Raw genomic sequence first — 12,354 nt, 5'->3', positions numbered from 1 at the left:
AGCAGAGGGGCACCTGGAGACTGACAGACACAGGAAAGCAGCGGGCACAGCAGTGTAGTGTTTTTTTTTTTTAAAGATTTATTTTATTTTTATTACAAAGTCAGATATACTGAGAGGAGGAGAGATAGAGAGGAAGTGGAGCTGCCGGGATTAGAACCAGCAGCCATATGGGATCAAGGCAAGGACTTTAGCCACTAGGCCACACTGCCAAGCCCACAGCAGTGTTGTCTTATAGTGACTGATATCCCAGCGGCATTGAGCCAGTGGCGATCTGAATTGTACTGGCAGCTGAAACTCCACCAGCAAAAAGGTTCCGGCCAAGATAGGTCCGGAGAGCCCTCAGACTTGATGACTAGGAGATCAAGAACTCTAGTAGTGGCACATTGGGCACCATTTTGGACATTATGGCAAAGGCTTCAAGACTTCAGGGACAACAGTGAGCTGTGCATGTGCTGAGCTGGGAGCAAATTCACTGAACTCAGAGCATTGTACTGGTCCCACAGGAAAATAATACGGACTTTGGTATCATACAGGTCAAAATAGGTCTGTGTGTCCCTCAGACCTAATGGCCAACAGGTTCTGGCAAGATCGGCACCACCAACAATCTAGTTATATACGACACCTCGTGTCTCCCTAATGCTGGAAACTGCTCTTACAGGAAATGGGAGAAAGGTTGTACAGACAACGGTGCAGCCTCAGCATGGTATCACAGGTAGTGGAGAGTGGTGAGCCAGGAGCTGGGGCTACGGAGACTATGGTGGAAGTTTAACATAAGAACTCAGACCTGGAATTCGCTGGAGGGAGTGGCACAAGTGACTGCAAACAAAGAGTCATGTACCAACTGCAATAGGTAAAATTGAACTGTAGACCTGTTAGTGAAACAGCTTAGAAACCTGACCCAAGGAGAAGAATCTGATAGCCAGAAGTACAATGACCAAGAGCAAAAGAAGAGACAGAGGCACAATGAATATTACTGAAGACTTCCCTGCAAAGGAACAAAAAACCCTTTGCCAACTCCAGAGTTCACTGAGGAAGACAACGGGAAAATGGGGGGATACAGAATTCAAAACACTTGTTACAAAGTTTCTTATCAACAACAAGAAGCACATAAAGCAGGCATTCAAGGAATTTAAGGAATATGTCACACAGGAAATGAATCAAATGAAAGTTGATATATCAGAAATGAAGAATACGGTGGAGCAAACTGAAAGTACAATGGAGAGTCTCCAAAATAGAATGAAGGAGGGAGAAGAATGAATCTCAGAATTGGAAGATGTTTCCTTTCACCAGCTGGAAACAAGCAAAAAGCTGGAAGCAGAGCTGGATCAAGTTAAATAAAAGCATTCAAGAATTGAAACACACTGGTAAAAGGCCAAATATAAGAGTTATGGGAGTTCAGACAGTGCAGAAACAGAAGCTGGGTTAAAGGTGTATTCAATGAAATGTTAAAGGAAAATTTCCCTAATCTAGAGAAAGAATTGGGAAATAAGATCCAGGAGGGGCACAAACCCCCAACAGGGTTGACCAAACTTCACCATGACACATGATAATCAACCTTTTTTCAATCGAACATAAGGAAAAGATCCTTAAATGTACACATGAAAAAAAATCAATTGACATATAGGAGAATTCCAGTTAAACTCACAGGAGATCCCTCACAGGAAACTCTACAGGCAAGAAGAGAATGGAGCAACATATTCCAGATTCTAAAAGCAAAAAATTGTCAGCCCAGGATAATATATCCAGCAAAGCTTTCCTTTGTCTTTTAAAATGAAGTAAAATTCTTCCACAGTCAAGACAAGTTAAAAGAATATGCTTCTTCCAAATCTGCCCTAGAATGATACTTAAAGATGTTCTCTTAACAGAGAAGAGAAATAGCACCCAAACAAAACCAACAGCAAATGTGAAGAACATCCCAGTAAAATAACAACAGAGGACTAAATGAACAACCCATTCCTAAAATGACAGTACCAAATTACCACCCCATTCATGTTAACCCTGAATGTAAATGGCTTAAACTTATCAATCAAGCATCACAGATTAGTAGACTGGATTAAAAAATAAAATCCATCTGTTTGTTGCCTACAGGAGACATATCTCACCAACAAAGATCAGCAGACATTATATTGCTGAGGTCCGTGCAGTGGATGTGGTGGACACGAAGGTGTGAAGAGTATTGTTCCATTGCAGTCAGGGTCACAAGGAATTTCCCACTGTATGGTAGGGCCTGGCAGATGTCTCTACAATCACCTGAATGCAACTCCACCTTCCTTTGCATGGACACTGGACCACCCTGCGGAAGAATTCTGCAATCCATTCAGGCATTATTTGGTGCGGTGGAGTTGGTTTTTTACTATCAATGTGACCTTGGAGGTCAATATTGCTAATAAGGTTTTTTATTATTCATGCTGTCCCAATTGACTTTATGCTAATCAAGGGACCTATGTTTAGGGTTTCATTCTTTTTTTTTTTTTAAAAAAGATTTATTTATTTATTTTTATTGGAAAAGCGGATATACAGAGAGGAGGGGAGACAGAGGGGAAGATCTTCCGTCCGATGATTCACTCCCCAAGTGGCTGCAACGGCTGGTCTGCACCGATCTGAAGTCAGGAACCTGGAACTTTTTCTGGGTCTCCCGTGCAGGCACAGGGTCCCAAAGGCTTGGGCTGTCTTCAACTGCTTTCCCAGGCCACAAGCAGGGAGCTGGATGGGAAGTGGAGCTGCTGGGATTAGAACTGACACCCATATGGGATTCTGGCATGTTCAAGGCAAGGACTTTAGCTGCTGGGCCACGCTGCCGGACCCTAGGGTTTCATTCTTTCCTTGATCTTTAGGTTCTCCTTTTCTTTGTGATACATTTCTTCCCTTATGCTAATCAAGGAACCTATGTTTAGGGTTTTATTCTTTCCTTGATCTTTAGGTTCTTCTTTGTGATACATTTCTTGAATTGTAGTAGGAATGTGTTACTGATTTATATGTACCCTCTATTGAGAACTTCTATTGAGAAACTTCTATTGAGAGTGTTTTTGTGAAGCAAATGGCAGAATTACTCTTGGATACACTCACTTGACCAAGATGTAAAAAGTCTGTGCCAGAGTTTGTGACTGCTTCTGTATAAATAAAGGGGACCGCTTTCTTGCATCATCCATTATGATCCTGAAATTGTAGTTTTTCGTTTATTTTTTTCTCACGTCTACTGTATACACCCTTTGTGAGTTCCAAACTTTGCTGGAGCTGGACTCTGGCATTGTATCTCATGGATTTTGATGTTTTTAAATTTAATTTCATCTTTTCAAAAACACTTTCTTTCTCATTAAATTCTTCATTGAGTCATAAATCACATAGTAGCATCATTTTCTTCAAGAAAATTCTTGACTTCCCTTTTCATTTCTTTAGTGACACATTAGTCATTCAGTAGCATGTTACTTAACTTCATGGTGTTGTTAATTTCTTCTTTTCTCCCTGTTGCTTCCTGTTGTTGATTTTGTATTGTGGCTTTTCAGTTAAGGAGATGTATAGTAGTTGTGCAATGGAGACTATCGTATCCGCATATGGGGATACAATGCAGTATGCATCTCTACTTCCAGATCAGATATGAACTCCTAATGAAACTGTTAACCATATCTTGACAATAGGAAGCTGGACGCTGCCATTGTCCATACCTGCAGTAATGGACATATGACTGTTTATGAAGAAGTATATTATAGAAATGATATAGCGGAACTCACTGACGAAGGAGAGGCTTGGGGAGGGAGTAAGAGGAATCCCAAGACCTATGGAACTGTGTCATAAAATAATAATAATAAAGAAAATAATAAAAAAAATAAAGTAACATGATTTAAACTAAGTAAATAACTAATGGCAATATTTCCTTTCAGATCTCTATAAAAATGGACTCCAACGAGCTAACTTTGTACCATTTATAGCTGTCCTGAAGGTAAGAAAACTCACATGTATTTTGTGACTGAGATCATATTGGCTGATAATCAAGGTCTCTACAGGATTGCTTAGATCTTGCATTCAAGCAGGATTTATTGTGATATTTGGATAGACAATAATAGTCAAAGGCGCTTAAGGAGAAAGCAATCCCTTTTATGTAGTTTGTTCATTTGTACTTGATAGAAAATCACAAAACATAGTCTAAGTTACTTTAACTGAAGCAATTGATAGTGTACATTTTATAAATTTTGATTTGAGGTTAAGAAAAAATAGTGTAGAGAAATGTTTAAATTTATACATTTATTTCTGAAAAAAAGAATGTTTAATATTCTTTGCTTCCTTCAGGTTAATGACCATTACATGTTTTCCTAGCTATTAAACTTGCTATTCTAGGGTAGTATTATTTAAAAAATATTCTAATATATTTAAATGTGACTGTCATCAAGTTATCATGAAATTATATGAAGTTGAGGTACCTAAATAATTTAAATATTTGTGTGTGTCTTCACTGCATGGATTTTAAAAAAGCCTTCATTACAATATGATTAAGAATAAAATAGCCTCCTTTTTGCTGTTAATTCTAAGTAATTTTAGTATAATTATTTAGTATCTCCACATTCTATCATTAATTGTTGAGAACCTACAATGTTTAAAGTGCTACGTGAGTCAAAATGGGCACTGTCATTATGAAATGGATCTTGTGTTCCTTGTAGACTGTTTTAAATGTAGTTGGAGATAAAGTATAAACACAAGTACTTATACCAGACAGTAAAATACATAGTAAGTACCAAAAGGAAGCACAATTATATGCTAAGGTATAATTTCTATAATTTTAGGAAGATAATTTTTCTCAGCTCATGTCAATATATCTTCAGTAAAGAATGAAGTATTTTTCTAAAGTTAAAAAAAAACTTAAAACTTTAAAAATTCTTACCAAGAAGGAGTTAAAATACTTTATCTTCACATACTCTAAAGGTATACACAGTTCTATTGATGAATTCCTTTGGTTGGAGTTATTGTTAGTGCTGAATTTTATACCCTAGGATATACTTAGGAGAATTAACACATCTGTTTCATTGAGCAATTTTAGGTTCCTAAGGAAATGCATTTTTCTGAAATATATATAAATATAGGGAAAAGTACTTTTGGAAGTTTTTCAATGTTATTTCACTTTCTTTTCATGTTAGGTATATGGGAACTGGTAGATTTTCTGTATTTTCTCTATACTAGGAATCTAAAGTATTATGTCTATACAAACACCTTAAGATATTTAAGTAAACTGCAAAGTGCTAAAAATAGCATAAAACATGCAAAATTGAAAAAGAGAAGGCTTGAGGAATGAAACAAATTAATACAACCTCAGGAAACTGTGTAGCTGTATCTTTTCTTCTTTTTTCTTTCTTTCTTTCTTTTTTTTTTTTTTTTTTGGTCCAGTGCTGTGATTTGGCTAGGATATAACTCCCAAATTTCTGTGGAGTTCAATCTCCAATTCAGAATGTAATAATACAAAGAGGGTAGATGCTGAGTTCAGTTATATCTGATATTTAGGAGGCAGGCCTTGGGGGTGGTCTTTACTTCACTGAGGGTATCCCTTGGGAAGCTGACTCTTGTGACAGGATTGGGCATCAAGGCTGAGATGGACCCAGCCACTCTCTCTGCTTCCTGGCTCATTACGTGGTTCTTTCTTTGGACACTCTTCACCATTGCCATCCTCTGGCCTCACTGGTGGCAGAAGCAGTGGGGCCTACCTGGTCTTGGATCATGAACCTCCCAAAGCATGAACTGAAAGAGACTTCCTTAATATGCTTTCAATTACCTTCATATACCTTAAATATTCCTTCATATTCTTTCAATACCAAGGCTTGGGTATTTTACTAGAGTAGTAAAAAAACTTCTCATTGACTTATACAGCCAGGAGTTTGTCAAGTGACTGGAGCTGTACCAACCCAAAGCCAGGAGCCAGGAGCCAAGAGCCTCCTCAGGGTCTCCCACATGGGAGCAGGATTCCAAGGCTTTGGGCCATCTTCAACTGCTTTCCCAGGCCACAAGCAGGGAGCTGGATGGGAAGTGGAGCTGCCACGATTAGAACCAATGCCCACATGAGATCCCGGCGCTCGCAAGGCAAAGACCCTAGCCACTAGGCTACTTTTCTGGGCCCGCAGACCCATTTTTAAAAAATATGAAGTGTTTTAGAAAATGCAAATCAGACAAGCATTAAAAATCAGAAAAAATCAGATAAAACTGAAATCATTAACAAAGAAATCACTCATGAAAAACTCATACAAAACAAATTTAGAATCATCAGAGATAAAATATTACAGAGAAAATATTAGTTATGGAAAGCAGACAGCAGAGATCATCTATTCACAGCATTTGTATAGTTAAAGAGAATATAGGGGCTGGCACGCTGGTGCGGTGGGGTGCACTGAGATCCCATGTTTGAGTCCCAGTGGCTCCATTTCTGAGCCAGCTTCCTGCCAGTGTGCCTGGGAAAGCAGCAAAAGATAGCTCAAGTGCTTAGGTCCCTGAGCCCACATGAGAGAAGCAGATGAAACCACTGGCTCCTGTCTTGGTACTGGAGTGGTTCAAGCCATTGCGGGCATTTGGGGAGTGAGACAGAAGGTGAAAGATTGACCTCCCTTCATCCTTCTCTTTCTCTCTCTGTCTCTGTTTATCACTATCCCTCTTTCTGTAACTTTGCCTTTTAAATAAGTGAGTCTGTTAAAGAGAAGGAATATAAAGATTAAATAGAACAAATTTGATGTGAAGGAATTAAAATACTCCCTATGTATTTTCCTAACACCATCAAAAGTAATTTATTTTTCTGATGCATAACTGAATTTTTAAAATAAAGATAGGGTTGACATTACAGTGTTGTTTATTAAGGCACCTGCCTGTGCCCAAAAATCAGCAGAAGATGGGCCAGTTGCTTAGGCCCTTGCCACCTGTTTGGGAGCTTCTAACTGCAGTTTGACTTTTGTGACCATATAGAGAGTGAACCAGCAGATGCAATTTCTTTCAAAATTTGATTCTTAAATAAATATTCTTATTATTATTATGAGATTGGCCTACATTCAGAACTCTACTAACACCTGCTGGCGTGAATGTAGGAAGAAAGATACCCTTTTTCACTGCTGGTGGGAGTGTAGGCTAATGCAACCAGCATGGAAGTCAGTATGGAGAGTGCTAAGAGAACTGAAAATTTACCTGCCATACGACCCAGCTATCCCACTTTTGGGAATATATCTCTCTGTTGTTGACTTTGTTTTATGGCTTTTCATTGATGGGGATGTGTAGTAACTGTAATAAATAGAGATTCTCACATACAGATGTGAAGATATAATGCAGTGTGCATCTCTACTTCCAAATCAAAGACAGACTCCCAATGAAACTGTTGAGTGTATCTTGACAATAGGATGCTGGACTCTGCCAGTGTTCATGCCTGTAATGTCAGGATACACTTAAATAGCAGAATGATGGACTTGTGACTGATTGTGAAGGGCTATACTATTGTAATGACAAGGGGGAAATTGGTGGGGAGGGTGAGATTTGGGGAAGGGGAGAAGGGAAATCTCAGAGCCTATAGAACTATGTAATGAATAATAAAAAATATAATATTAAAAAATCTTAAAGCTAACAGGGAAAAACAAACTGGTTAGGCTTTTTCACTACAAGAAAATATTAGACTATAATGAATATTATACTTTTTACTATAATTAAAATGAAAAATGTGGCATCTGGTTAGTTGGGCTATCAGACCCATCCAAGTCCATAGATGCATATTTTGAATATATGATAATTTATGAATTATAGCTATCAAGAATCTTCCTGAGGAAGGTACTTAAAAATTTTATGCCAACAGCCAAAATTATAAAGGGAGACTTAACAGCAAGGAAAGGTTGGTATTAGTAATTGAATCCAATTAAAAATTGTCTTATTTTGATATGTAAGACTGTCACGATTTTTTCTTGTATCATGTAATATCTTCCATTGCTGAGTCAACTGCAGGATAGTAAAGGATCTAGAAAAGGGGCCTGAATCAGACCAAGAGGTGGCACATGTTAGAAATATTTCTGAAGAGCAGGTAATGCTTTTTTGAGATTCAAAAGACAAAATCAGGCAAAGTCAGAGGAAAAAGCCTGTTGGAAAAAACAGAGAAGCATGAGAATTATCATTTAAAAATTCGGTGGGTAGCCATCAGTTTGCTGAGATTTTCATAAGATAATAATTATTGCCGCTTTTTTGTTTGCTCAGAGCTTTATTTAAGAGAGATTTATTTAAGAGAAATTTATTTATTATTTATTTATTATTTATTCACTTATCTATTATTTATTCATTTATTATTATTTATTTATTATTTATTTATTATTATTATTTATTTATTATTTATTTATTTGAGAGAGATTTATTTAAAACTCTTAATCTTTTTTATCCCCACATAAAAGCAAGATTTTTTGTATTGTATGCAAATTTTAAACTTTAGTGGTTCACACTCTGATTTACATATAAAGATGGTTAGGGTCGGATGTTTGGTGCCGCAGTCAAAGCACTGCCTGGAGACATCTGCATCCCAGGTGGAATGTCTCGGTTCAAGTTCCAGCTCGACCTTGGGAATCAGTGATGCCTGTGGTACTTGGGTCCCTCCCACCTGTCATGAGCAGCTTGGATGAAGCAATAGGCTTCAGCCTAATGCTGCTCCAACTACTGAGAGTCTTTGGGAGTGAACTGGTGGATGGAAGATTCCTCTCTGTATGTCTGTCTATCTGTTTCTCTGTGCCATTCACAAAAACCATGATGATCATAGACCTTTTTGTTGTAACACAGACTCACTGAAGCAGACACAGTTACGAAGTTGAAGCTTCTTGATGACCGTATGGTGTACTACCCTGACCTTATTGATTTATTCTTTTTTTTTTAAGATTTATTTTATTTTCATTACAAAGTCAGAGAGGAGGAGAGACAGAGAGGAAGATCTTCCATCCGATGATTCACTCCAAAGCCAGGATTCCGGAGCTCTTCCAGGTCTCCCACACAGGTGCAGGGTCCCAAGGCTTTGACTGCTTTCTCAGGCCACAAGCAGGGAGCTGGATGGGAAGCGGGGCTAGAGGCAAAGAGACAGAGAGTTTCTTGAAAGTTTAATAGGATGAACAGATATCAAATAATCATGTCCACATGGGAAATGTTTCTGTGCAAGATGATCTGTAGTGTTTTTGTTACATAGCAATGGATTCTAATGTCAGCAATTTAGCACTTTAAGTCCCATTCACAGTGACCTCTGGTCAGCCATGTCCTTCTTATTTTTTTTATTTCTCCGTAACATTGAATGTTAGGTATTTAGTGGATTTCTGAAATGATAGTTGTAATCTGGTGAAAAATAACCAAGAAAGCATTCTGCAATTTCTGTAATTTTCTTTTTGCTGAATTTATTAGATGATGAAATTAGAGAAATGCAAGATTTTAGTGGTAACTGTTATAACTTTCCCCTTTCCCCCCTAAAAATGCTGTCCATCTGGAAGAAATAATCTGATGTAACATTTGCTAGATTTGAATATGGCACACCTAAAGATTCTTTATAATCTTAAGGGAATAATAGTTCTAAATTTGCTTAATATTCAGGCAAATCTGGGTTTTTAATTTAATTGCTAACGTGTCTAGAATAGCATGCATCCTTTAAATAAAACTTCATGAAATACTAAGTTAACAAGTGTTTTCTTTGTTTGTTTTTTTCATCCTCTGGAGGTGTTTCTTCCAAGGAATTTTAACCTGAAAATAAGCAGTCTGAGAATATTCTCATGGTGTGATCTGCAGTTCCAAGCGTAGAAACACTGTTTACAACCCTTAAGGAAATGCTTCAGTGTTCAGCCTGGTCAGATCATCAGCATTTGGATTGAGAGATTTGTTAAAATAACTGTCTATTTGCTCTTCTTTGAAGTTGTTGTGCCGGTTTGTTCATCATAACTTGCAATCCTGGAGCTCTGCAAATCAGCCTGGGGCGGGTGTCAACCTCCCTGCCCTCCACTTGTGTTGTCACCTGAATCGGCCTCAGAGGGATTAACCCTTTGTCAGAGTGATAATGTCTTTTTGGCTTTTTTATGCTTAAGAATGAAAGAAACAAAAGACAGCACCAAAGTAATAGTGAATTCTTGAACTGAAAAGAATTGTGTCTTTCTCCTCCAAACCATGAAAAAAGTGTTCAGATTTAGTTTTTGCTATTTTACAAGACCAATAAATGATCAATTTGGTTAGAAAAATATCTCCATAGTTATCAAGTTTTAGGCTAAATAAATTAGATAACTTCGTAAATGAACTTACTTAATCTATGTTTAAGAGACTCCATTGAAGAGAATTATATACAGTAGTAGGCATTCAACTTTATTTGTAATGGTGTTTTTGTGCTATGTCTTTAAGTTGATAAGTATTTAAGATTAAAAGTGTCAGGTGGATTTAAAAATGCAATTCTTATCATTTTCCTTAAGAGAATGTAGCCTTTGTAACAGTCAGGGCCACCCTCTGAAAAAGTAATATTGGGCAAAAACTTCTAAACATATTCTCTCTAATTGTCCCATGTAAAAATGACAATAAAAAGTTTCCTGTGAAGACTAAGAAAAATTCATATGTATTTACCTGGAATATGACAAACTTACTTATATGTAAACATAGATTGTTCAGAGCTTAAATTCTTTTCTCAGGGTAGCAAGTAGTCATTTCTCTTTTAACTAAAAGAAAGCAATTCTTTAATGACGGAAACAGTGTAAAGGAAGTGTGCCTTAAATATGAATTAGTTGGTTCTTGGTTCTTTGAATCATGAAATGAATTAGTTTAATTGCACATGGCAATTTTCTTGACTAGTAATGTAATATGAAATAAAATTCTCCCTGTCCCCACCCTGAAGACTCAAGCCAATTAATAGAACTTTTAAGCTCTTTGTCATAGGCCACCATGGAGGTCTGTAGAGAAGAACTTTAATCCAATAAACATTTCATTTAGATCATGAAAAGAAGGCATGACGAGAAGCTCCTGGAAGAGAGGGTGTTACTATGATTCCAACCATGAAGGGATGGGAGGAATTTGCTAAATTAACCAAGAGGTCCTCATATTGAACGCATAAATGTGTCAGAACTCACAGAATCATTATTTAATTTGCTTGAACTCTATATTGAGGAAACTGAAAAAGCCACAACTGTTTTCTTCAAAGTTTTCTCTGTTGGGATGCGTGGACAGGGCAGAGGGAGGTTGTGAGAAATCCAGATAGCAAATAATACTGGCCGAAGCCGGTCAGAAAAGGGAATAGATAATTAGGTGTAATTAGCGTGTATGAATCGTTGTCTCTCTGCCCTTCGCTTGAATAAATTTTCAAGGAAAAAACCCTAGTGGTGGAAATCCTTTGATGTAGGAAGAGTCATTGTGTCTTGGCAGCATAAAGGCAGTGTTTTATACTTTTTACATAATGGCGGTGATGCAGAAAGGGTGAATGGAACCTCCCCCCTCCCGCCCGTCTGCCTCAGTGCAAGGACTTCTGGATTCTCTTGAAACAAAATGCATCACAAGTTTTCAGTTGTTTGTAATGAGGTAGTGGACCTCAGCAGGGCTCGGAGGAAGCCATCTTTGGCTTTTGTTTAAATCTTAATCACAGCTTTTTTTTTAATTTGTTTTTTTTCTTTCTGGGAAATTGTTTTCTTAAATCAACACTTCACTTACACATCCAATAAAAAAAAGGAATAATACACAAGCAAACTAAGCAGAAAGTTATAAATTATCGCATAAAAGGCTTATACATTTTTGTGTTTTTAATTGCAGGTAAGAAAGAGGTGTGCTATATTCCTTTTCGTTCTTTGAGTCGGTAGCATTGTGGGGTTTCATAGTAAAAATGTAGAAGAAATCTTAGAAGGGCTTTTAGAAAGTGCTTATTTTTAAATTGGAATTATACAGAGTAAAATGGAAGTATGCTGCTATTTCACTGTATTTAAAATATTTTGGGTGGAAATCTGGCAAAAAGGATTACTCAGTAGTTTTAGCATGAACTTTATTTGTTTGAGTGAAGTAGTTAAAAATAGGTTTGAAAATCTAGCTCTGTGTCCAAATAGTCCATTATTCCATATTCGCTATTGGAAAGACAGAACATTCTTGCGAAGGAATTGTGTTTATTTCAAAATTTTCCAACAAAACTGAAACAACAAAGTACCTTAAAGTTAGTTTCATTGTATTCTGGTATTGAATTCTGTTTGTTTGACCATTGGAAAAAATCTCCAAAAATTAGTTCTCAGCAAAAAGAGAAGTTAGCTATCTCAAAAGTCTAAAGTAAGTAAGTGTTTTGCATGGGGACAGGGAGCTGAAACAATTTGCATGTTAATCTCAGAATCAGAATTGTGTCTCTAATTTTTCTATTTCTGATGACTTTTCAACCTTTTCATCAGC

The 12,354-nt window shown here is 37.1% G+C and overlaps 1 protein-coding gene across 2 annotated transcripts in view; it reads left to right on the top strand.

Moving 5' to 3' along the window:
• Nucleotides 1-12,354, top strand: part of AFG1L (AFG1 like ATPase) — a 187,153-nt gene that overhangs the window by 91,947 nt on the left and 82,852 nt on the right. For both annotated transcript variants that reach the window (XM_004580338.4, XM_058660044.1), the window contains one exon: nucleotides 3,879-3,937. In XM_004580338.4, the coding sequence (XP_004580395.2) occupies nucleotides 3,879-3,937 (59 nt within the window). The remainder of the gene's footprint in view (nucleotides 1-3,878; nucleotides 3,938-12,354) is intronic.

The sequence above is a fragment of the Ochotona princeps genome, chromosome 1 (assembly GCF_030435755.1).
Source record: "Ochotona princeps isolate mOchPri1 chromosome 1, mOchPri1.hap1, whole genome shotgun sequence".
Lineage (NCBI taxonomy): Eukaryota > Metazoa > Chordata > Mammalia > Lagomorpha > Ochotonidae > Ochotona > Ochotona princeps.
The sequence above is the reverse complement of the archived record's forward strand: the minus strand, read 5'-3'. Positions and strand labels throughout refer to the sequence as shown.